Source organism: Oryctolagus cuniculus, chromosome 13, assembly GCF_964237555.1.
Source record: "Oryctolagus cuniculus chromosome 13, mOryCun1.1, whole genome shotgun sequence".
NCBI lineage: Eukaryota > Metazoa > Chordata > Mammalia > Lagomorpha > Leporidae > Oryctolagus > Oryctolagus cuniculus.
The window spans coordinates 55,053,374-55,080,532 of NC_091444.1; the positions used below are offsets into that span (position 1 = coordinate 55,053,374).

General features: G+C 36.4%; 1 protein-coding gene across 13 annotated transcripts in view; it reads right to left on the bottom strand.

Moving 5' to 3' along the window:
• The window catches only part of LYST (lysosomal trafficking regulator), a 242,978-nt gene that overhangs the window by 110,178 nt on the left and 105,641 nt on the right, over window positions 1-27,159 (bottom strand). For all 13 annotated transcript variants that reach the window (XM_051820721.2, XM_008268236.4, XM_002717342.5 and 10 more), the window contains 9 exons: window positions 24,873-25,017; window positions 23,748-23,921; window positions 18,866-19,026; window positions 17,831-18,021; window positions 14,647-14,892; window positions 11,594-11,767; window positions 9,044-9,193; window positions 7,186-7,323; window positions 2,916-3,114 (listed from right to left, as the gene is read on the bottom strand). In XM_051820721.2, the coding sequence (XP_051676681.2) occupies window positions 2,916-3,114; window positions 7,186-7,323; window positions 9,044-9,193; window positions 11,594-11,767; window positions 14,647-14,892; window positions 17,831-18,021; window positions 18,866-19,026; window positions 23,748-23,921; window positions 24,873-25,017 (1,578 nt within the window). The remainder of the gene's footprint in view (window positions 1-2,915; window positions 3,115-7,185; window positions 7,324-9,043; window positions 9,194-11,593; window positions 11,768-14,646; window positions 14,893-17,830; window positions 18,022-18,865; window positions 19,027-23,747; window positions 23,922-24,872; window positions 25,018-27,159) is intronic.

A 27,159-nucleotide genomic window follows, 5' to 3' on the forward strand; every position in this document is an offset into this window, starting at 1 on the left:
ATTTGTCCCCAGATCCTTCCCCAGTCTTGTTTCTTATATTAAATTTCAGCAATACCGACTTTTCATAGCTCCCTACCATGCTGTTTCTTTTGCCTAGAAGGCCTTTGATTCCTACTCATCCTTTAAGACTCAGAGCAGGAATTGCCTCCTCCAGGAAATATTCCCTCAGCCCTTGTTGTGTGCCATGCTACCAGAAAACAAAACGTTGAGTTCTCCATCACTGTACTTTCCATATGGTGTGCTATAATTACTGTTTATGTCACTCCCTATACTAGGCAGTAAATCTCTTATGGGAGGGGACCATATTTTATCCATGCCCTGCTCCCAGAATCTTTCACAGTACTATCCACTAAATATGCTGAACCTAAACAAAAAGCAATGCTGGGGCCGGCGCTGTGGCGCAGCAGGTTAATGCCCTGGCCTGAAGCGCCAGCATCCCATATGGGCGCTGGTTCGAGACCCGGCTGCTCCACTTCCTGTCCAGCTCTCTGCTATGGCCCGGGATAGCAGTAGAAGATGGCCCAAGTCCTTGGGTCCCTGCACTCACGTGGGAGACCCAGAAGAAGCTCCTGGCTCCTGGCTTCGGATCGACGCAGCTCCGTCCATTGCAGCTATCTGGAGAGGAACCATCGGATGGAAGACCTCTCTCTCTCTCCCTCTCTCTGCCTCTCCTCTCTGTGTAACTCTGACTTGCAAATAAATAAATACATCTTTAAAAAAAAAACCAATGCTACCTGATTTCACTTGGACTTTTGCTGTTGCTCATTTTATTCACTTATTTCATTTCTTAAAATAGCTGTTGTACAACCAATTTCTTACTCTAAATTTATTGTTTAGCTTTCTTATAAGTTCACTTTTGCTGCCTTTCTTACCATACTACATTTTTGTAGTTCTTTAAAAACTCTCATATTTTTTAAAGGTTTATTTGTTCATTTGAAAGGCAGAGTTAGAGGGAGAGACAGAGAAAGAAAGACCTTGCAGCTGCTGGTTCATTCCCCAAATGGTCTCAAAAGGCCAGGAGCCAGGAACACCAACTGGGTCTCCAGTAGAGTTCTATAAATGGCAGGGGCCCAAGCACTGGACCATCTGCTGCTGCTTTCTCAGGCAAATGAGCAGGCAGTTGTATTGGAAGGGGAGTAGTCAGAGGACTTAAACCTGTGCTCCTGTAGGATGCCAGTGTCACAGCCAGCAGCTTAATCCACTGATCCACAATGCTGGTCCCTATGCTTTCTTTTGTACTGATTCCTCTCTCTTGGATACCCTCTAAATAGTAGTATTATTATATTTCTATCCTTAGATTCCTCTTCTTTCTAAACATCTCTCCTCCCCCCACTGTCACCTCCCACCCCACCACCTCTTGCCCAGTCTCACCTATTGTGAGCTTCAATTCACTTCTGTGTGGAGGAAGTCCTTAAAAGCTCCCCCATGTCGTACCTTTCCTTTCCAATTAACTATGAATGACTACAGAACAGCTCGCATGCAATATTATCATGTTTCTCTAACATTCCCAGAGTCATTCCATTCTAATCTTTCCATTGCTCCAATTTTCCTTTTTTTTTTTTTTTTTTTGACAGGCAGAGTTAGACAGTGAGAGAGAGACAGAGAGAAAGGTCTTCCTTTCGTTGGTTCACCCAGCAAATGGCTGCTACAGCTGACATGCTATGCTGATTCAAAGCCAGGAGCCAGGTGCTTCCTCCTGCTCTCCCATGCGGGTGCAGGGCCCAAGGACTTGAGCCATCTTCCACTGCCCTCCCGGGCCACAGCAGAGAGCTAGACTGGAAGAGGAGCAACCAGGACTAGAACCCGGTGCCCATATGGGATGCCAGCACCACAGGCAGAGGATTAACCAAGTGAGCCACGGCGCCAGCCCCCATTTTTCCTCCTTTCTAATTTCATTTCTACCATGCCCATATTCTATTATTTTGTCTTTCATAGATTACTATAATTTGTCTGCTGTTCCTAGTTTCTCATTCCTGAATCCTACTGCAATAATTTATTTTATATCCCTTTGATGCAAATAAATAAAAAAAAAAAACCTCATTTAATGAATTCTAACTAAAATATAAGTTCAAATTCTTTGGCCTTACATTCAAGGACTCATTTAATAAAATCTTGGCATTCTTTTTTTTTTTAAGATTTTTTTTTTTTTTTTTTTTGACAGGCAGAGAGAGAGAGGAAGAGGAAGAGACACACAGAGAGATGGCCTGCTTCACTCTCTCAAATGGCTGCAGTGGCCAGGACTGTGTCAGGACGAAGCCAGGAGCCTAGAACTCTATCTGGGTCTCCCACATGGGTGGCAGGGCTGAGGTACTTGGGCCATCATCTGCTAATTTCTCAGGCATTACCAGGGAGCTGGATCAGAAGCAGAGCAGCAGAGAATTCAACGGGCACTCAGATATGGGATTGTGGCCTAACAGGCGGTGGCTTAACCCAATGTACTGCAATACTGCCTCGTATTTCTTACCACTCCTTTGTAAATCTTCAATACTTAGGTAAATTCATTATGTATTATTTTCTTTTTATTTTTCCCACTCTTCATCTGCAATGTTAACTCTCCAATCTACCTATCAAATTCTACTTAAACTCTTTAATGCCTATATCAGATATCATGTAGTCTATTCAATATGTTCTCCCCAGAATGGTCTGATGAAACTCTCCTTACTAAATAACTCTAAAATTGTAATTTAGTTGAATGTAAATCTCTTCTCTCCTCTTGGCATTTATATTCCTTGAAGGCAGGGATCATATCTGGTTCATTCTGTAAATCTGCCACCCTTTTCCAGCCCTTGTAGATAATTAGGGTAGCTTCTAGGACACAGATGTCATTCAAAGGCTATCAAACAAATGTGTATCAAGCAAAAATAAGAAAATGAAAGTGGCGATAACCAAGATCTAACAAAAATGATTATACTTACCTATGTGTAAAGAAAAGTAGAAGTTTGTGGGGTTGTGACAAACGTAAGTATTAGTAGGAGGGTGAACTGCTAAAAGGAAATTGAAGATAATTGTCAACAATTCCAGATCTGGAGGAGATCCAAGGACTTCTGCTATAATTTTCACAAATGATTTACAAACCTCTCGGGGCATGGATGTAAGCTGCCCCTCTTTATGTTCCTGGAAAAAAAAAAATCAAACCTAAAGAGAACTGTCAACTCACTTTTTTTTTTTTTACTAACACAAAATACTCTTTTTAGAACAGAATTCTGTTGGTTATTACTGCAGCCTGACCATATTTACCATTAAATCGTGTTGCTCAATTCATGCCAATTTTGTCATTAAAATTTCATTAAAACTGATGGAAATTTGATTCTAACCCAGTTATCTTAAGGAATTATGGCAAAGTTATATTTCAATACTCATAAGCATGGATTCAGAAGCCATTCAGCTCTGGTTTACATTTTCACTCCTCCACTCACTTGCTGTGTGATCTTAGGTGTGCTACTTATCTCCATACCTTACTTTCTGGTCTATAACAGGTATATAATACTATTGCTATTTGATAGGATTATTATTAGGATTAAATGCCATAAACTCTTATAATAGCGTTTCACACATATTAAGTACCATATAAATATAATTAGTTATTATTAGTACTATCATCACTTTTATTACTGCTTTTCTTTCACTACTACTACTACTACTGCTACTACTACTACTACTACTACTACTACTATTACTACGGGATAATGGAAGGAAAGTTTATGAAAGACAAAACTAGTTAAATAAATATAACGTGCCCCAGTTTACAAAGTCCTTTCTCACAACAGCATTTTATTTCTCATTTCTAGAATATAAGACTCCAAGTGGTTATTTAACTAACAGAAAGCACACAGAAAATATATGAGTAAACAATTGTAGCTCAAACTCAGTTCTATGAGCTTCTTCTACTGTACCATATATTGCCTGTAATAATGATGACTGGCAGAATTCTGAGTAATTACTAAAAATAAAGATGAAGTAGAAATAAATTGTTTCTATCTTCCAATTCCACTTCCCCAGTAGGTAGCAACTGGCTTGTAGAACAAGGGTATAGAAGAGAAATTTCCTTATCTTTCCTTTCTCTACATACTGCTGAATCAGAAACTAAAAAGTACTGAACAATCTGCTATAATCTCAAACATAGAATGTAAAACTACAAAATTTGCTGGCGCCGCAGTTCACTAGGCTAATCCTCTGCCTTGCGGCGCTGGCACACCGGGTTCTAGTCCCGGCCGGGGTGCCGGATTCTGTCCCGGTTGCCCCTCTTCCAGGCCAGCTCTCTGCTGTGGCCAGCGAGTGCAGTGGAGGATGGCCCAAGTGCTTGGGCCCTGCATCCCATGGGAGACCAGGATAAGTACCTGGCTCCTGACATCGGATCAGCGTGGTGCGCCAGCTGTAGCACACCGGCCGCAGCGGCCATTGGAGGGTGAACCAACGGCAAAAGGAAGACCTTTCTCTCTGTCTCTCTCTCTCACTGTCCACTCTGTCAAAAAAAAAAAAAAAAAAAGAAAAAGAAAAAGAAAAAAAAACTACAAAATTTACATGTTGTTTTTTTTTTATGATGTTATCATTATTCTACTCTCCCAGATTAAAATTTTATATTATATTTGACTCTTCCTGGAACTCTCATTTATGCAGAATCAAGCCCTATTGATTGTCTTTATAATTTCTTTTATATTTGATCCCTACTTTTACATTATTATTTTTATCACTATTTTGGTTCACTGTGCTCACAGCTAATAAAACGGCCTCACATCCAATACAATACCAATTTATTCTTCCTGAAATGCCAAAGACACTCAGATATATTTAAGGTAAAGACTAAATTCATTTTTTAAAATACTTCCTACAGGGGCCGGTATTGTGAAGCAGTAAGCTAAGCCTCTGCCCACATGCTGGCATCCCATATGGGCACCAGTTTGTTCCTGGCTGCTCCTCTTCTGATATGGCTCTCTGCTATGATCTGGGAAAGCAGTAGAAGATGGCCCAAGTGCTTGGGACCCTGTACCCACATGCAACACCTGGAAGAAGTTGCTGGCTCCTGGCTTCAGATCAGCCTAGCTTTGGCCAATGAGGCCATTTGGGTAGTAAAGGCTTCCATAGCCTTGGCAACTCATGACAAGAGCCTAGGGTGATTACTGAGGCCATAAACAAGAGTGTCAATTTGTTAAGTAAACAACAGGAGTCACTGTGCACTTACTCCTCATGTAGGATCTCTGTCCTTAATGTGCTGTACATTGTGATTTAATGCTATAACTAGTACTCAAACAGTATTTTTCACTTTGTGTTTCTATGTGGGTGCAAACTGTTGAAATCTTTACTTAATATATGCTAAACTGATCTTCTGTATATAAAGAGAATTGAAAATGAATCTTGATGTGAATGGAAGGGGAGAGGGAGTGGGAAAGGGGAGGATTGCGGGTGGGAGGGAAGTTATGGGGGGAAGGCATTGTAATCCATATTCTGTACTTTGGAAATTTATATTCATTAAATAAAAGTTAAACGAACCTATTTGTATTTTCCCATTTTCTCTAGTGTAACATTTGCTGGGACAATAAAAAAGCAAAATTCAAGTATTTCAAAAAAAAAAAGTTAAAAGAAAAAGTGGATGGAAGACTTTTCTTTCTGTCTCTCCTCTGTCTGTAACTCTACCTCTCAAATAAATAAAACCTTAAAAAATAAAATATTCTTATAGCATCTAACATAAAACTAAGCTTGAAAAAAGGTGTTAATTTGGTAAATGGGCTCTTTGAATGAAGTGCTAAGAAAAATATGCATGTCGGGAAAATAATTGGTACCTGGATTTTTCTGGCATTTTGGTAAATAAAATGGAAGTGAAAATATATATTGAAATCTCCAAATTAGCAAATGCTACGTGTCTGACAAGAAGAAAATGAATATCATACTGTCACATGGACTCACTGCAAACTGGTCAATAAATTTCAAAACGGATATATAAGAAAACTGGTAAGTATATGATGCATAAAACATTCAGTAAGCCAGGGACCTGAGAAATCACCATAATGAATTTCTGAAGATAATAATCTAATTTTCCACAGAGATCAAGAAGGGCAATAAAATGTTTTTGTTTTTTAAGAATTCATCCACTAAAGGAATATTATTTAGTGCTTCTGAGTACCAGGTACTACAGTTACAGTGTAATAAACAAAAAAACATATCTTTGCCATAAGGAGATTAATAAAAAGAAAATATAATCTCATAAACAACCCAAAACTAACAAATTGCATGTAAAGAGAATTAGAGTAAATGTATAAAGGGGAAGAGGTTCATTTAGATGGAAAAGGCAGGGAAGGCTTCTCTGAGGAAGGTTGTGTGAAGCATGAAGAAAAGTCAAGTGTTAGATGAAAAGAATGTGATAAAAAATTTTAAGACAAAAACAACATCATGTATCCTGAGATAGGAAAAAGCCCCCTTGTTTTAACAAAAGGAAAGAAAGCCAGGGCACTGAGTAGCATCAGATGGGGCTTGAGTATCAGCCAGGTCCTATGAGCCTTCACAGGGATGTTGTCACAGATACTGGATTTTAGCCCAACTATAAAGAGAAGTCCCTCATGCCACAAACACAAAGGTGCTCAAAACATAAAATATTATTTATGTTAATGGAACAACTGTACTTACCTAACATGATAACATTCTAATAGATGCCTCAACATTTAAAAAAAAATTGGAAAATAGTCCAATCAACCACCAAGTGAATATAAGCAGAGAAAAAAAATTTAACTAGAGGCCAGGCTGTAGCTCAGGCACTACAATGTGACTGGTGAAATTAGTGCCACTTTTTAACATAATATTTTGGATATATTTTTCAAAATGATAATTACAGCATATAAAATAGAACTTCAGCAGTTGCAATTTAAATAATATAAAACCAGTTAAAATTCATCAACTATTGTTGATGTTTAACAGACTATAAAATTGTTATACCCCTACATGAAGATAAATATCTCCAGCACAGTAGTTGCAATTCTCTTGTTATTGAGAAAGGAATGACAACAGTATGAAGATCAAACTGTGAGACGTAAGAGTTGAAAACCCCCTATTGGTTGAAGGAAAGCCTGGGAAGGAAGATGGAAAAGAGAAAAAAATCCCCCTGAAAGTTCCATGAAAATTTGATGCCTACAGTACTGAGTTATTAAAGAGAAACTATAGCAAATATCTCCAAAAGTAAAGTTTCATGAAAAATACCTGTAAAACCTGACAAGTCAGTAGAAAGCGGTGAACCACTTGAGCTTTCAATAACTGCTTAATATTAAACCTCTGTAGGTGATGTTCTGCTCTGATAAGGACTTCTAGAGCTGCTAGCAGAGTTTCCCAAACACCTTGCTGAGAAAATAAACATATACATATTAACACATAGCTACATTATCAAATTGTTTAAAACAATTCAACATTATATATATATGTATATATTCAGTGTCAAAGGTTAAATTTGTCTGAAAAAAGCAAAACTTAAAATGTATTCCCTATTTTCTGTTGTCAACGGATCATTTCTAAAAACATATGATGAATGTGATATTGTATTAGATACTTTTATTATATTTCTTTGAGGCATTCAGTGATATATTTACATAAGTATTTTCAAAAGGTAAATTAGCCAGGCAGGGGTGGGCATTGGCCTAGTATCAGCATCTGATATTGGAGTGCTTGTGTTTGACTCCCAGGTCATTTGGGGATTGAACCAGCAGATGGAAGATTCTCTCTCTCTCTCTCTTTCTCTCTCTCTCTGTCTTTCCTCCTCTCTCTCTAACTCTGCCTTTCAAGTAAATAAAAAATAAATCTTTAAAAAAAAAGAAAAGAATCAATCTTACTTAAGTTTTTAAAAGATTTATTTTATTTATTTGAAATGCAAAGTCACACACAGAAAGAAGGAGAGCCACAGTGAGAGAGAGAGAGAGAGGGAATGGGAGACAGAGATCTTCCTTCTACTGATCACTTTCCAAATGGCTGCAACAGAAGGTGCTGGGTCAGCAGCCTGGAACTCCATCTGGGTCTTCCTGGAGGTTGCAAAGGTCTAAGCACTGGGACCATCTTAAGCTGTTGGTCCAGGCATTTAGCAGGGAGCTGGATAGGAAGTGAAGTAGCTGGGACTTGAACAGGCACCCATATGGGATGCTGGCATCACAGGCAGAGGTTTAACCTGATGTGCCACAGACACCAGCCCTGCAGATAATCAATTTAATAAAAATTCTAAAGGCATATTCTATGAAATTTTTTTCAGATAATTATGTTTGATGATAATGCTGTTATACTGTAATTAATTCTATACAATCTAATCTTACAAAACTCACCAACACTTACTAGATCCCTGCCACACATAGGGGGAACATTCTACACTAGAACTAAGAAGACTATCCCATTAAAATTTTAAAACTGGGGCAGAAAGGACACAATTCTATACTCATTCCCTGGCTGGGTCCTTGTGAAGCCCAGTTCATCCATTCAAGATGTTGAGATTTGTGCCTAGATCTAAGATAGATGTTGCAAAAGACAATAACTTACAAATTACCATTGCTAACTGACATTACATTCAAGTGGTAAATTTATTTCTTCAGAGTAATGGTTAAATAATCATTTAGAAGTATACACCTCTATTTGTAACACCTAAAATGTGGAAGTGATCCAAGTGTTCCCCAAAAGATGAATAAGTAAGTAAAATGTGGTCCATCCATACAATAAAATATTATTCAGCCTTAAAAAGGAATGAGATATTGATACATCCTACAATATGGATAAATCTTGAGGACATTATGCTAAGTAAAACAAACTAATCACAAAAAAGGTGAATAATGGATGATACCAAAAACTGTAGTGTCAAAAAGTAGAATGGCGGCTGACAACAGCTGGGAGAAGAAGAGAGTTATTGTTTAATGGCAACAGAATTTTGATTTGATAAGATGAAAAATGTTATGAAGAAGGATAGTGTTGACAGTTGTATAAAATTATAAATGTATTTAATGAAATGTACACTTAAGTAAGACAGTAAATCTGATGTTATGTACATTTTGCCACAATTTTTAAAATAGAATAAGTGCACATTACATACCTCTGCTTTATTCCATATCTTCCAGTCAAGCAATAACTCTTCTAACAGTTTAATATCTTGGATTATAGCATTAGACTCTACATCCAACCTAAACTCTCCATTTTCATTGATACGAATGATTTCTTCACCACAGCAACCTTCAAGAAGGGTCTATTGAAAATCAGTATTAGTATAAGATGCATTAATAATTAATTAATCAAAAAATTCAACAGAAGGAGGGGTTTAAATATTCACAGCTGTAATATTAAATTCAAGAGAAAACCAGTAAATAATTCAACATTTCACAAAGTACCTTTAATTTGTTTTGTAAAACAATTCAAATAAATAGGAAATCTAGAACTTTCAAATATTTATGATTACTCAGTTTCAAACATGGATTAAAACAAAACACATTGTTTTTTATTTTTAAATTGAATTAATCATCAGGATTTAAGAATTCCTGCTGCAAATATATAGATTTTGATACGATATGAAGATGGGGGTATAGAAATCAACTTTTTCCTTACTAGCAGTACCTGCAGAAAAAAAAATTTACAACATAACCAAATGATTTTAGTTAGAAACTTGTTTAAATAAATGGTGACAATGGGATAACTAACCTAGATATCTGTGACTTTAAAAATTCTAGGGACCAGCATTGTGAAGCAGTGAGTTAAGCCACTGCATGCTGGTATCCCACATGGGTGCTGGTTCGAGTCCCAGCTGCTCTACTTCCAATCCAGCTGCCTCCTAGTGTACCTAGGAAAGCAGCCAAAGATGGCCCAAGTGCTTAGGCTCCTGCACCCACATGGGAAACCCGGATGAAGCTCTTGGCTCCTGGCTTCAGCCTGGCCCAGCCCTGACTGCTGCAGCCATTTGGGGAGTAAATCAGTGGACATAGCCATTTGCGGAGTAAATCAGCAGACAAAAGATTCTCTCCCTGTAACTCTGCCTTTCAAATAAATAAATAAATCTTTAAAAACAAACAAACAAATAAGCAAAAAACTAATTTTGGAAGCAGGTCAAGATGGCTCAAGTGGGTTTCTGCTACTTATGTGGGAGACCCAGATTGAGTTGCCAGTTCCCAGCTTTGGCCTGGCTCCCACCCTGGTTGTTATAGGCATCTGCGGAATGAACCAGCAGACAGGAGCTGTCTGTCTCTGTCTCTCTATATTTCCATAATAATAATAATTCCTAACTCTCTAGCAGCATTGCCTAATGAAGTATTATGTGTCTAGTTCTGGGGAACTGGGTTCTCTACCAGCACTGTGGGAACTAAAGCAAATAACTTTATCAAGCTACAGAATGAGGGGCTGGCCTGAAAGACAACTATGGGCCATTTACATCTAAAATACTGTGAGTTTCTTTTTCTTTCATACTTTTCTAATGTGCTTTAATAAGAAGAAAAGTATAATTATTTAAATGATAAAAACAACTTTAAAAGCACCTACATTTGAGTAAATACATTCTAAGGAGTTCCCTCTATTTCTTTCATATATATATATATATATATATATATATATTTTTTTTTTACAGGCAGAGTGGACAGTGAAAGAGAGAGAGAAAGGTCTTCCTTTTCCATTGGTTCACCCAACAATGGCCACTGTGGCCAGAGCGCTGCAGTCGGTGTACTGCGCTGATCTGATGGCAGGAGCCAGGTGCTTCTCCTGGTCTCCCATGCAAGTGCAGGGCCCAAGGACTTGGGCCATTCTCCACTGCACTCCCTGGCCACAGCAGAGAGCTAGACTGGAAGAGGAGCAACCGGGACAGAATCCGTAAAGATTTATTTATTTTATTTGAAAGTCAGAATTACAGAGAGGGAAGGAGAGACAGAGAGAGATATCTTTGATTCACTGGTTCACTTCCCAAATGGCCACAATGGGAGCCAGGATTTTCGTCCAGGTCTCCCATGTGGATGCCGGGGCCCAAGGACTTGGGCCATCTTCTACTGCTTTCTCAGGTGCATCATCAGAGAACTGGATCACAAATGGAACAGCCAGAACTCAAACTAGCACCTATAAGGGATACTGGAGTTGCAGGTGGCGACTTAACCCACTACACCACGATGCACACCTGTTCCCCCCCCCCCCATTTTCTTAAAGAATAACTGAAGCTGGTGCCGCGGCTTACTAGGCTAGTAATCCTCCGCCTGCGGCACTGGCACCCCGGGTTCTAGTCCTGGTCAGGGTGCCGGATTCTGTCTCGGTTGCTCCTCTTCCAGTCCAGCTCTCTGCTGTGGCCCGGGAAGGCAGTGGAGGATGGCCCAAGTGCTTGGGCCCCTGCACCTCATGGGATACCAGGAGGAAGCACCTGGCTCCTGGCTTCGGATTGGTGCAGCGCAACGGCCACAACGCGCCGGACTTAGCGGCCATTTGGGGGGTGAACCAATGGAAGGAAGACCTTTCTCTCTGTCTCTCTCTCACTGTCTAACTCTGCCTGTCAATAAATAAATGAATAAATAAAAAATAAAGAAAGAATATCTGAAACATAAAAATATTCTTGGAAGACTTTGATGAAGAGATGAGTAACAGCGCACATGAAACTATAAGAATAAACTTGATGTGGTCATACCTTCAAAATGTGAAAGCCAACTATGCATTTTTGTTTGATCAACACCTGATGAATCATGGAAAGCCCATTACAATTTTCTAGTTCATGTACTCTCTGTTGGTTGTATTTAATTAATGAGAGTAGAACTCGCAGTGCTAGTGCTTGAGTTTCTTCACAGCTACTGAGTTCAACAACCTAAAAAAAAGTAGATGCATTTTTCTCTTATATGTTGAGAATAAAAATTTAACATATTGTCTGCTGTTCTACAATTTCAATCCATCAGTTTCTATGACAGTATATTTTTAAATGTTTGTACTATAACTACAAATGTGGAGAAACAAAACTGAGAGAAAGGCATAAATCCCATGTTTTCTAGTCTCTCAAATATACTTCTATGAACAAGCTAAAATAACGTTAACAACCTTAGAGGTCAGTGGCATTTTATAATAGTGACCTGAAACATAAGAAAAATGCTTCAAGTTTTCAATAAATCAGTCAATCAACAAATAGGCTCTGCATTACATGCTGTGGGAGACAAGAAGTTAAAAGGCATTTTCCAAGGCATCTTCAAAAAGTTTGTGAAAAATGCTTATTATGAAAAACTAATGCATGGATTTCAAAATTTTAGCACCAAAACATCTTTTTTTTTTTTTTTTTTTGACAGGCAGAGTGGACAGTGAGAGAGAGAGAGACAGAGAGAAAGGTCTTCCTTTGCCGTTGGTTCACCTTCCAATGGCCGCCACGGCTGGCACGCTGCGGCCGGTGCACCACGCTGATCCGATGGCAGGAGCCAGGTACTTAACCTGCTCTCCCATGGGGTGCAGGGCCCAAGTACTTGGGCCATCCTTCACTGCACTCCTGGGCCACAGCAGAGAGCTGGCCTGGAAGAGGGGCAACTGGGAAAGACTCCAGCGCCCTGACCGGGACTAGAACCCGGTGTGCCGGCACCGCTAGGTGGAGGATTAACCTATTGAGCCGCGGCGCCAGCCCAAAACTTATCTTTTAATTCCATTTTCCATAAACTTTTTGAAGTTCCTTGTGCCTGCCTTGTAAGGCCTACTGAAAAGTTGAAGATATAGGACACACAAGCAAAAACCACATCCTGTGCCTTGTACTTCAGATGAACCACTATTTTCTGACAGCTACTAAAAGAAACACACACCTATTAACAGGACAAAAGGCAAAAAAGAATGGGACAATAAGAATGCCTGAGGACCACAGAAACCAGTTCTGACCCTTCTCTGCTAGAATTAGGGACATGTAACAGAAGAAGAGACAAATCCTGGAAACCAAGGATGAAGACTAGGGTTGAGCAGAGGCAAAACAGAGGTAAAGGCCTAAAATGAAAATTGATGGTGCAACTGGATGCTGCAGGTTGCTTCTCTGGCTGGACCACGGAGATTAAGTTTAAAAGAGAAGCTATATACATGTAAGGTTTTTTAAGGAAAATGATTTTTTTTTGTAGATGAGGAGAAAGGATACTGAACAAATTTCTAAGTTTTAAAGGTGAAAACATACTTTAATAGTCTTATTATCAAGATCTTACACGTAGGTAAGATAAGATATAATCCTTTTCTCTAAGATTTCATCACTGTGTAACAGTAATCAACAAAATTATATTCAATATTTTGATGTCAGAGGAAAAAAACAAGGCTATACGTTTTGAAATCATACAAAAGTTTTACAAAATTCAAAAAATATTGATGAGAAATTAAACAAGGAACTTTTAATTTTAAAACACTAGAGTAGGGGCTAGAATTATGGTGCAGTGGGTTAAGCTGGTTCGTGTTCCTGCTGCTCCACTTCCAGGACCCAGAGGAAGCTCCTGGCTCTTGATCAGCTCAGCTCTGGCCATTTGGGAAGTGAGCTAGCAGATGGAAGACCTCTCTCTCTATCCTACCTCTCTCTGTGACTCTTGTCTTTCAAATAAATAAAATAATATTAATAATAATAAAAAGATGGTCCAAGTACCTGAGCCCCTGTTACCCACGTAGGAGTCCCAGAAGAAACTCCTGGTTCCTGGCTTCTGCCTGGCCCAGCCCTGGCCCTTGCAGCCATTTGAGGAGTGAACCAGTAGATGGCAGATCTCTCTCTCTCTCTGTTGCTCCCTCTCTCTCTGTAACTCCGCCTTTCGAATAAATAAAATCTTTAAAAAAAGAAAACACTAGGGGAAAATCTACTTAACAAGATACTAAATGCAAAAAAAAAAAAAAGTATATTAAAGGAGAAGGAAAGACAGTTTACAGAGTATAGTGGGTCAAATGCTAACAGTAACAAATACCAATTATGCCTCTTAAGGCAAAATTAATCAAAGGTGGACCCATTGAAAGAAAGAAAGCCAGTTAGGGAGACAATGTGAAAATTGCAATAATATTGTAGTTATTATACTTAGGGATAAAATGAAGAGGACATTATGAAGATGATGCAAGATGAAAGCTGCTTCAATGAAACAGAGATATGGACTCTGAGGAAACAGAAATGGTTCACAGCAAAGTGAGACTATTTGTGTCTCCTGTTACAGATTTCAGCAACGCATGAAATAGTCAATATAGCTACTGACTGCCAACTTTGTGTCAGGGAAGATACTGTTCCTGCCTTCAAATAACTAAACAGAAAAGATAATTAAATGACTTGTTTTAAAATGGTATTTACAGCTTGAGTCAAACTTTCTGTATTTCTCTTCTTTCAAAATACTTCAAACCCAAATAAATTACATTTTTAGAATCTACCTTGTCTTTTTTTCTCCCTACATTGGAAATTTTTAAGGAATACGTTTCAAAAACTTTATTTTATAAAAACATTTATTTTGTGTCACTACTACAGCACTTACAACTTTAAATCTCATACATTTAACAGTTAATTGTTTCAGTTATATTTCTGGATATTAGAAAACTCCTAAAATATTCTTAAATTAGAAGAAATCTTATGATAAAAAACTAGATGACATCCTTAATGCTACTTTTTTAATCTTAAAAGTTTAACAGTTTTAGCACAGCTTTATTTTTTGTAATCCAAAACACTCTTTATCAATGAATTAAGTCATTTTTCTTTTAAAAAAATATAGCAATTCTTACCCTAGCAAAGAGAAAAACAAATATACCAGTTCCACCAATCTCATGCAGAATGCCTTGAATAGTTTTACATTCAGTAGGCTGGAGATTCTTTAGAAAATGAGGTTCTAATAAGATGCTTTGAACTTCTTTTGAGCTGAAGGGTCTTTGAGAGAGTTGGGTTTTCATTTGACCTTTAAGTCTAATCACTGGCTCATAGATGGTATACTGAGCAGGACAGTAAGTTGTATAAACAACTGAAAGACTTTCCTGAAACATAAATTATTTTGAAACAAAATTTAAAAGGCATATTATTAATTAGAAAATAAACATCTCAAAGTAAAAACACACACAACTAATCTTTTTCTTTGTTTAAAAAAAAACAATTGCTAAACAAACAGGAGAAACAAGGCTGTTCCACACAAAGGAAATGATCAGTTTTATTGCAGTTTAGAATATGTATGAAATTAGACATAATTACAACTAATAACTGCTAAGTCTTATACCATACTCATTACACACCAGGCATTGTTCTAAGGATTTACAATATTGAGAACTGTAGGTCAAGTTACCTAAAATTTTTGGTTTTGGATTTGCTCACTGCCTGGCTTCTCGTTTGAAAATGACTCTAAACTAGGTCTTCCCACTCTGGCAAAAAAAAAAAAAAAAAAAAAAAAAAAAAAAAAAAAAAGACCTAAATGAAAGATCTCTGTGAGTGAGATCCCAGTGGAAAGAACAGGTCTTCAAAGAAGGAGGTACCTTTCTCTGAAGGGAGGAGAGAACCTCCACTTTGACCATGGCCTTGTCTAAACAAGATAAGAGTCGGAGAACTCAAAAGGCTTCCATAGCCTTGGAAACTCATGACTGGAGCATAGGGAGATTACTGATGCCATAAACAGGAGTGTCAATTTGTAAAGTCAACAACAGGAGTCACTGTGCACTTACTCCTCATGTAGGATCTCTGTCCTTAATGTGCTGTACATTGAGATTTAATGCTATAATGAGTACTCAAACAGTATATTTCACTTTGTGTTTCTATGTGGGTGCAAACTGTTGAAATCTTTACTTAATGTATACTAAACTGATCCTCTGTAAAAAAAAAAAAAAAAAAAAAGAAAAAGAAAGAAATTATCAATTCCCAACTTGGCTCTCACTGGGATTAAACATGACAATAGGTCTGATCTGATTTCATCATCATTTAAAAAATCATCTATTATTTTTCACTTTATGTTTCTGTGTGGGAGCAAACTGTTGAAATCTTTACTTAATGTATACTAAACTGATCTTCTGTAGATTAAGAGAATCGAAAATGAATCTTGATGTGAATGGAAGGGGAGAGGGAGTGGGAAAGGGGAGGGTTGCGGGTGGAAGGGACGGTATGGGGGGGAAGCCATTGTAATCCATAAGCCGTACTTCGGAAATTTATATTCATTAAATAAAAGTAAAAAAAAAAAAAAAAAACTAGGTCTTCCTACTAGAATAAAATCCCAGACTCTTATCAAAGTTAACTAAAAGTAATTAGAAGTTTGAATATTTCTCTCATGCAGAGGGTAGTTTCAATCATTTTCTAGTTCCCTGCCAAACTTCCCTAAGCTACTTTAAAAATTAAAGTAAATTTTAAAAGTAGAATGTATTTTGAAGAAGGAAACAAAAACAAACAAACAAACAAACAAAAAAAAAAAGAATGTATTTTGAAGTACTCTTGTAGCAGCAGCTGCCAACCCCAGGCTCACAGAAATAAGACACATTCAGTGTCTTTCACAGAAGTCAGTGTGGCTATAATCATTTACAACCTGCAGCAACTGAAAAACAGTTTTGTCAGAGATATGTCTGTATAGCAACTAGACCAACTACACAGTTTGCTGCATGTGATAGTGTTGGAAAAATAAAGTCTCAGACTGCAGTAACATTCAGTAAAAAGCTGACATCATACCTTGACAGGCAAGCACCACCTCTGCCTGACCACTCTTTCATGACCTCACAACCCCAAACTACTAGTCAGGCTTAGTGAATTTGCTTTCAAAACAGTTTTCCTATAAAAACCTTAGAATTTTCATTTGTGATAATTTCTGCTGAATTTTATGACTTATATGACCTATGTTATTTTCAGGAAAAATAAAAGTATAAAGGAGACAATGCTTAAAATGAGAGTTAAACAAACACTTGTGTAAGCTCCTCATTTTCACTAATGCAGAAATTTTAAAAAGTGTGGTCCCCAAACATCACCACCTAAGAACTTAGTAAAAGTATAAGTTCCTGGGCCATATTTCAGGCCTGAATTGCTCATGCCCAACAATCTACGTTTTAACAAGCCCTTGGGGTGACTGTGATACATACTCAAGTTTGAGAACCATTTCTTTATAGCATCTTTTCTCAATGCTGGAATGGGATGGGATACTAATTTGTTATACAGTAGTGCTCATGCACTGTAGAACATTTAACATCCCTGGCCCCCACCATCCCCAATCACCATTTTAAAATATTCTTTTGAGAAAAAATTAAGTTATATGCCTAATGTCAGAGCTTTATTTAAATTCTATAGTTATCTACTCTGCATATTTTGCTACAGATGTGTAGTTTCACAGAAACACAAGAAGGAGGAATACAGTTTCATGGCCAGATTTACCAGTTTTTTGTAGGTCTCCTAAGATTATGATTCAACATGAGCTATAATGAAAAACCCCAGCAGTAGTTCCTAAACTGTAGAATAAAACATTACAACAATGTATAAAAAGCAACAGATTCTCACATCAACTGGAATTAGCGACACTTAGAAAGCAAAATTCCTAGTTGTTACTGATACAAATATGTTTTCTAAAACCTCATTACATGTAATCTATAAATGAACATCATATTTTATAATTAACATTTTGTAAGCATGTAAAGTAAATGCAATGAGCAATGTTTTTTATGTGTATGTCAGGCCAGCTAGTTATATTTTCTGTATATAACTGTATCAACATTTTCCCTGAATGATCAGTAGGTATGAAATAAACTAAAACCTGAAACAAATTTTGACTAGAGACCAAAGTGTTTCAGATGTTTTCAAAAAGAAACATTCTAAGAAAAGAAAGTGCTAAGGAACAAAATGAAAAACTTTAGATCTAATTTACCACTAATTGTACATTTCAGTAAATATACCTACATTTCAATAAATACAACTACATACAGTTACTATAAAGTTAAAACTTATACAATTGAAACTTACAATTAAGAGACCAATGTCCATATCTTTCTTGGTCATAAAAAGTTGTCTGATTTCTTCACACCGCAAAATTTCTTTATTAATGTACCTGGAGTAGTCATTTACTGGCTTGCCGTATTTACATGGCATGATAGAAGTATGGTTGGGTCCACAAGCATATAGATAAAATGCCTCTTGTGAACCAATCTTAGCTCCTGAATAGCAAAAAAATAAAGTTATTTAAAACACTCTAACCAGAACTTTTCATTAAAAGAGGAAACATTTTATTTTTGCCAAATTATTTCAGTTGTTTACTCTATCTCACAAAATATATAGCTTCAATTTGTAAGTTAATAAGAAAATTACCTGTGAAAACTACAATGGAAGATTAATATATACAAAGTTTAATTGTGAAGCTCTTGATAAAAATTAATAAAATTTCTATGGGTTCCTTAAGCTACAAAACAGGCTTTTGGTTTGGTTTGCTTTGTTTTTTGAAAAAATGGAAACTGTGAGTAAATTCCATTTTATTTTTTTATTTTTATTTTTTTTTAATTCCATTTTAATATTAAATTTGAAATGATATTTTTATTCTTTCCTGCCTATTCAATGAATACTATCTGGATACTAGCAAGTGTGCCAGGTTTAATGACTTTTTTTAAAAACCATGTTTCATTTTTCCCTAAAATTTTCTGTCTGTATATATATATATATATATATATATACTAATATAAATAAAAGAGACAACCATTCTTCTAAGGTTACTAGTTATAATATTGCATTTTTCAGGATTGTAAAATAATGTTGACTTAATATAAGCTTCTCTTTTTTAGGGGTGGGGCAGGGAAGGGGATGTATTTTTACATTAAACATATATATCAATTATAAAACACATCTAGATTACAAAAATGTTAAGATACTTTAAAATGTACCTTAATTTTATTAACGAATAAAATCATTAATTCATACAGGTGAAAGAACAGAGATCAATATTTTAGCCAAGGTTATTTGTTAACTGCAAGAAAATCTTTTGAAAATGCTTCAAAGAGGAAAACATACCATTGAAGAGAAGCAAATTTCCCAGGTCCCATTTTCCAGCCAATTGCAAAAACTCTTCTTGGGATGATAAACAATGTCCAATCATGCAAAATGTTTTATTGCTATCAGACGACAAACTTGTTTTTCTTGGAAGCACAAAATCCAAAGGAACATCAGACTTTCTATATTAAAAACAAAGTTAAATCATTGGTTTCAGGGAGTACTACTACTAAGAATTCTTAAAGGATTTATTTATTTATTTAATGATGGGAAACTCATTAACAACTTATTAACTCATTAACAACTTCTATTCATTCAGTATCAGATGGGTGGTGATAGGGAGGGTGAATAGGATTGATTCTGTGGTCTCTTGGTCAGAGGTACTCGCAGTTCTGAGGGCAGTTACCTGAAGATTCTACAATGGACCATGGAATGTGTGATCAGACATCTACTTCAAGTTTTGTTTTCCATTTGACTTCTGCATATGCGCCTTCCTGGTTTACAGGCACAAACCAACCACTTTCCCTAATTTTATCAAGAAGTCTCTTTTTGGCAAAACATTCCTAAAGTTTCATATTCTCTATAAGGTTTTTGAAGACAAATCAGAAAAGCTTTACTCTGGTGGCCACAGAAATGACAATGCTTTTTGCATTTCCTACTTTTTCAATGCTAAGTAATTACAGAACTTTTGATTACAACGCTTTTTGCCTTCACTGATAAAGGTTCCAGGATAGAGTCCCAGAAAAGTAAAGAATCTCACAGATAGACACCCTCAAACCAGGAAGACTTCCTATCTAGTTAAACTGCTGATTACCAAGCTCTGTCCTATTTTAGGAATGTCTTAAACTCCATATTAATATAATAACAATAATAAAGACACAGCTTGTGCATAAGATGAAGACTTAGAATAGGCTAACATTGCTAGCTTTTAATGAGAAACTCAACTTTGTATATATTTATTTTAAATTTTCCCCTAAGGTTCTCCATTTTATATTTAACATACACATTTAACTATTTTAATAGGAAATTCTTTAAATAAAAGAAAGAGCTGAGTCAGTCTGGGACTTGTATCTTCTTGAATCAAATAAATGGTTGTGACTGAAACACTACTGCCATCTAATGGCATTATGACTTAATATCATTTTTCTAAAGGTAAAAGAAAACATTTCAAGATGAATGCAAAATAAATCCAACAAACATTAAGTACCTATTACTCATACATTTCTGCTATATTTGTGTGTTGTTTATGAAATAACATTGAATAGAAAATATTAGTAAGTCATTTCTTGGTATCACTATGTATTAATGACACTTGTATTCCTTGTAGAAATTACTCTATAGCTCAGAAACTAAAAATTACAGCACCAAATTTGTCAACAGAATAATACATTTGTCTTTAGTGATTTGCTCACTGTTCTAGTAACTAATGAAATCATTAATTTATACCAACTGGCAAAAAAAAAATCTTCAAAGGAATGCAGAAATAGTGGGAGAGTGGAAAACAACAACAAATCCACAAATGCTATATATATGGATGACCATACTCACTAACTTCAGAACTGTCCACAACAAAAACCTAACCTCTCACTCAGAACATGTCCAATAATTCACTATATCAGTGAATCCCTATATCAGTTTGTTATCCTGATTCAGAAAGTGGCTGCAGGTGCAGTACAGCATAGGGTTGTTTGTTTGTTTGTTTGTTTTGACAGGCAGAGTGGACAGTGAGAGAGAGAGAGAGAGACAGAGAGAAAGGTTTTCCTTTTGCTGTTGGTTCACCCTCCAATGGCCGCCGCGGCCAGCACACTGCGGCCGGCGAATTGCGCTGATCCAAAGGCAGGAGCCAGGTGTTTCTCCTGGTCTCCATGAGGTGCAGGGACCAAGCACTTGGGCCATCCTCCACTGCACTCCCGGGCCACAGCAGAGAGCTGGACTGGAAGAGGAGCAACCGAGACAGAATCCGGCACCCTGACCGGGACTAGAACCCGGTGTGCCAGCGCCGTAGGCGAAGGATTAGCCTAGTGAGCTGCGGCACCGGCAGCATAGGGTTTTAAAGCATGAGTTCTGTCTAGGGTGACACTCCAGGTTCATGCTTCAATCTTTACTTGTGGCACAGGTAAGTTAAATTATCCATCTCTAGGTCTCAGTTGTCTCATGTAAAGTAGAGATAATAACATACTTACTGCATAGTGCTTTAGGATTCAATAATGTAATCTGCGCAAAATGCTGACTGTAGTACTGGCACATGTTAACAGCTTAAGAAATGAGAGAGACCAGGAGGAGAAAGAGTCTGTCTACTCACAGCTCTATCACCAACTCCAATTGATCTAATCTAAGTTTCTGGAAACAAATTTACTGACTGGCTGTAGCTGCCTTTCAGGTTTAGGTAAGTGTGAAGACAGAACTTTTGGGGCCAGTGCTGTGGCACTGTGGGTAAAGCCACTGTCTGCAGTGACAGCATCCCATATGGGCACCAGTTCTAGTCCTGGCTGTTCCTCTTCTGATCCAGCTCTCTGATATGGCCTGGGAAAGCAGCATAAGATGGACCAAGTCCTTGGGCCCTGCACCCACGTGGGAGACCTAGAAGAAACTCCTGGTTCCTGGCTTGAGATCAGCACAGCAGTTGTAGTTGTAGCTATTTGGGGATTGAACCAGAGGATGGAAAACCCCTCTCTCTCTCTCTCTCTCTCTCTCTCTCTGCTTCTGCCTCTCTGTAAATCTGCCTTTCAAATAAATAAACAAATCTTAAAAAAAAAATCTCACGGAAAATGGAATGTGAAGATAAGTTTATAAAAAAAGAACTTTCCAGATAGCATTTTATTTGGAATATGGAAATTAGTCATTAATTTGCATGTTCAGGCATTTAAAAATAATTTTATGTATTTGAAAGGCAGACACAGAGACAGAGACCGATCTTTCATCTGCTGGTTCATTCCCCCAAAATGCTCACAAGAGCTGGGGTTGGGCCAGGCCAATTCTAAGAGGCTAGAACTCAATCCAGGTCTCACACATGGGTGTCAGGGACCCAGCTACTTGAGCCATCACCTGCTCATGTACCTCCTAGGGTATACATCAGCAGGAAGCTGAAATTGGGAGTGGAGCTGGAACACAAACCCAGGTTCTATTATATGGAATGTGGGTGATCCGAGTAGCAATTTAACTAGTAGGCCAATGCCTGCTTCCATGATTTTTTTTTTAATTGAATAAAACAAAACCCTCTCAAAGCCTGTTCTCTCCAGTGGTAGATCTTGCGGACTGGCTACCCTTCTCTATTATTGAGGCTTGACAGCTGTAAGCAATCAATACCTGCAGCCTCCTGCACTAGTGCCTAGCACGCAATAATTCCTCAATAGATATGAGATGACTGAACAAAGGAATGAATAAAAATAGATTACTTGGGCCAGCATTGCAGCATAGCAGGTTAGGCCACCACCTACAGTACTGGAATTCCATATGGGTGTCTGAGTCCAGGCTGCTCAGCGTCCAATACAGCTCCTTGCCTGGGAAAGCAGTGAAGATGGCTCAAGTCCTTAGGCCCCACACCCACGTGGGAGACCTGGGTGAAGCTCCTGGCTTCAGCCTGGCCCAGCCTCGGCCGTTGCAGGCATTTGGGGGTGAACAGCAGATGACAGATCTCTCTCTATGCCTCTGCTTCCTCTCTGTAACTCTTTCAAATAAATAAATCTTAAAAAAACATATTACTTTGTGCTAAAGATATATACTACTTCTGTGGTCTAATCTAGTTTGAGGGATTTTTGAGAGCACTAGGAGATAATGTGTATAAAAAACCTAGTCAAAGAGCTACACAATAATTACTACTCAGTGTATTACGTTCCCTTTGATTAAATCTAGACTTACCAGCTTAGCATTCAAAATTTCCTGTCAGGTATCTTCACCATATTCATTTATTTTTCTTTCTCATTCAACTTAGGCTCTTCCAGCTATCTTGATTATCTCCCACGCTATCCTAGTTTGAAGTTCTGTGTCCTCTTTCATATTATCTCATTCAATAAAATACTTCCTAACTCATACAAATAATTCAGGGTTCAAGTTTAAATTGAGATATTCTACAAAATGTTAAATCACACATACTCTGCCTGACTATGTCACCTGGCATATTTCTAGGCTCCTACTTAAATCTATCTCCTGATACAATGGCTTATATTTTTCTCTTGTAATTCTGATTTTTTTAAAAGTCTAATTTAGGTAATAGCCTTATCAGCCATTTGAAATATTTCCTTGTGATTTTTATAATATATGTGCTTGAGAGACAAAATTATAGATTCTGTTCCTTGATCTAATAATACTACATATAATGCTTAAATGTCCAGGTTTTCTGTATTTTCCTTAAGCAGAAATATTAAGGGCTGGCATTGTGGTGTAGTGTGTTAAGCTGCCACCTGCAATGTCAGCATCCCAGATGGGAACCAGTTTATGTCTTGGAATTTCCACTTCTGATCCAGCTCTCTGCTAATGCACCTGGGAAAACAGTGGAGGGTAGCCCAATTACTTGGGTCCCTGCAACCAGTATGGGAGACTTGGATGAAGCTTGTGGCCTGGTCTAATGCGAGCTACTGTGGCCATTTGGTGAGTAAACCTGTGGATGAAAAATTTCTCTCTCCCTCTTTCTGCAACTTATTTATTATTTTAAATAATAAATAAATTAATTAATTAAAATTTAAAATCCTAAATATTAGCTTCAATAATTACTTCTATGGGAGATTTATTTTATTTGAAAATGATAAATTAAAAAAAATCCAATTCTGATACAAATTCTTTTTATTAATATATAGTAAATTTTCAGTACAGTTTTTTATAATCCATTTCAGGAGTTATCATGGATTAATTAAATTTAAAGATACAACTGAGATTAGAATGTGTCTTTTCTAAAAATGTTTCTTACCTCTGTCCAGACACCCATATGGAGATTTTTCCATGAATATTCTTTTTGCCTTGGGGCTGCTGTAAATAGGTGAGTACTAGGTGTTGCCATTTGCTTGGGAGAAAAACATTCTCCTGTGATTCAACCTGAGTTAGTAAAACAGCTTTCATATCATCATTTGAATCCATGCAGACACTACAGAAAAACAGAAAAGGCATAAGTTTAAAACATGAAAATTCTTACCTCAGTATTTAACATATGAGTAGTAACTACAATTCTAAAGATTGAGAAATTAAAAATGAGTTCTTCACAATAAACTACTTTTAAAAGTCAAAACATTTATTTCACATCAAAATCTGCTTATTTTATTCTATTATTACCTTAATTGATGAATGAAAATAGGTTAGGCTCATTGGCTGGTGTTAATAATTTAGGAAATAATTTTCAGAATTTAGTTTGTAACCAATGTTTATTATTTATATACTCATGGCCTTTTAAGAAACTACATTGTAATATTTGATTCATAGAAAAAAATAAACATTTATTGTACCTAAATGTCCAAATTCCAGTTGTATTAGAGGTCTAACCTTCTTTGAGGGATTACCAAAAGAATGAAGATATGATATATATAATATTTATAATGTTTACAAATCATATATTCCCAAATGACATGTTGATTTCTTTAGCTATGATTTTTATACAAACTGTCATAATATTCATAATCATTCAGAACAAATAAACAACTTGTATCTATACTACTTAAAGATAGGAAAAGAGTACAAAAACTTACTAGATAGTGGCTATTAAATATATAAAATTTACATGAAAAACACATCTATTAATAGCAACATCTTAAGACCACTGCAATCTGAGAGAATATTTCTGGAGAATAAGAGTTCAATTAAGTAGCTGATCTAAAATCTAACAGAATTAACATAATCTATTTTAGAGCTTATCTATAGGTTTGAGGGTAGAAAAACATACTGTTACAAAAACGATATTAATAACTATTAGAAAGCGTCTTCTTTTTTAAAGATTTTTCTTTTTCGCTAAAATGATTTTTACTAGAAGATTTCACATCAATGCCTCTTACATGAATTATTCAAATACATGATCTATTCATTAGGGGTTCAGGATAATCAATACCGAAAGATAAAAGTGCCATTATGGGGATCAGCCCACACTTGGATCATCAACGCTTTGGATCCCAGTGAAATTATATGAATACAGCCTTCTTCTATAAGTCTTTCACCAGGATGTATGTATTCTGCACTTTCTGGTCTGTCATTGTCTATGAGAAAAAGATATCAGAAATGATCAGTAAAATAGTTAATGAAAATTGACTGGAAAAGTGAATTTGAAAGAATACAAAGCATGGTTGTTCATTTGTAGTAGACTATTTTACACAAAACGTCTGAACCTGGCCTATTCTGAACAATGATATTTCCAAAGCTTAGATGTTAACTCAAAAAAAGAATGGGGATGAATTATAGTAATTGAATGTCTTAAAGTTTTCTAACTTTTAAAAATACATAATAACTGAGGACAATTTTGAGCATGGCAAGACTGCTGTAAAGTCACTATAATGAACTCTTTTAAATCTATACCAAGCTTCTTTTAGCTTCTTTTGTCAATTGGATTAAGCCACTTTAACTTCATTAATCTTGGTGTCATTTGCCTCATACTACTAAAAATCATCCTAAATTTATTATAATGGCATGATTTTTTATAAAGCTTATCATATTAAAAATCTTTCTGAAAAATTCTACTATCTGAATATAGTACATATTTAGACTCTTCAGTGAGTGAACATCGAACGTAATTGCTACATGATTCTGAAACTTTATCTACATTATTGTTTCCTCAAGGCAAGCTAAGATCAGTGCTTATAGATTTTGGGTTAGCTGTTTGTTCATCCAGATTTTTCTTTCTCACCATTTAAAACCCAGACAAACCTGAATATATATAATGACTTAACTGCTCTACAATGCATATGGGTTTATGCAAAGCTATATTAACATAAATAAAAATATAACCTATGTGTCTAAAGGCTCAGACTTTTAGAGAAGAGGATTATTACTTGATATTATATTATATAAATATTAGTTGCCATTTTTCAACAGGTAAAATCATCACCAATTTTTAAAATATTCCCTCTAGCAATGACAATAATCCTAAAAAAGAAAAGTTAAAAGTAATTTTGAGAACTACTGTCAAAGATACAAATAGAAAACTCCTAAAAGTGTCATTAGATTTTGCTACCTAAGAAATAGTATGGCATGTGATAGTAGTGATAATGATGCAGTCTAAAGTGCATTGAGCCTATTCTAGGTGCATAACTACTCAGAAAGAACTCCTATCTCATGTGACATTAAAGAAAAGTGTTTTCATAGAAAATCTGAACTTGTACTAACAAGACTACAACAAACATTGGTTTATAGTTAGAAACTGTAGAGTAGATATTTCTTAACCTAATATCTTAACAGATAATTTTTAACCTAATGTACACATAATCTTATGAGGTAAATATTATTATTTCCATTTTGGGGGAGACAGAATTGAGGCACTGAAAGATTAAATAACTTGCTCAAAGGCACAGTTGTTTTAATGGCAAAAGATGTGGTTATTGCTGTATTGTTTTCTTTATTTCCTTCCAAAAGTTTTTAAGTATCTACTACGCAAAATTATCTTTCTATAATGTATGTTCTCTGACACTTCAAAAGTTTTTAAAGGTCCTAATTTTTATTTTTCTCAGGTCATTGAGGTTATCCATTTTGTAAGAGACTATTTACATTGGGATTGTCCATATTAAAATGTGAAAAAGTAATCCACATAGATTATAGTAGAGAAGTGAGGTTTAAGCTTTGAATTAAAGACAAATGAAATTAACTCCTTTTCTATAACTTATCTGCTAAATAATCTGGTCACTGCTTAACTTCACCTACAAATTCAGACAATGTGATCACTTACCTTACTGACTCAATTGCTTTAAAACACATTTGGAAAGAGATGAGTGAAGTTATGCACATACAAAGAGCTCAACGCACATTAGAAGCAGCAGCATCAATACTATCCCATGTAATATCAGTTCAGAGCTACTGATTCTTAGGTGGCGAAATTCAAACCACAAAAGGAAGTTCTACAACTATTTGAAATATTACAAATTATTTTCTGAAATTTTTAAAAATGTTTAGCTTCCTACACTAATCCATAAAAATACATAAAGTATTATGCTATGTTAATAATATGGAAAGGTGTCTGTGGAAAAAATGGATTCTGATCTCCAAACATGGATAGCAGATAACATCTTCTACTTCAATCTTGCCAGTGTCATTAAGGATTTTCCTTTCTATTTATAGGGCAATGAAATCAGACACTAGTAGAGGTCTACTGTCCTGAAACAGATGCTTCAATGGCTGAGAATTGTGGGAAG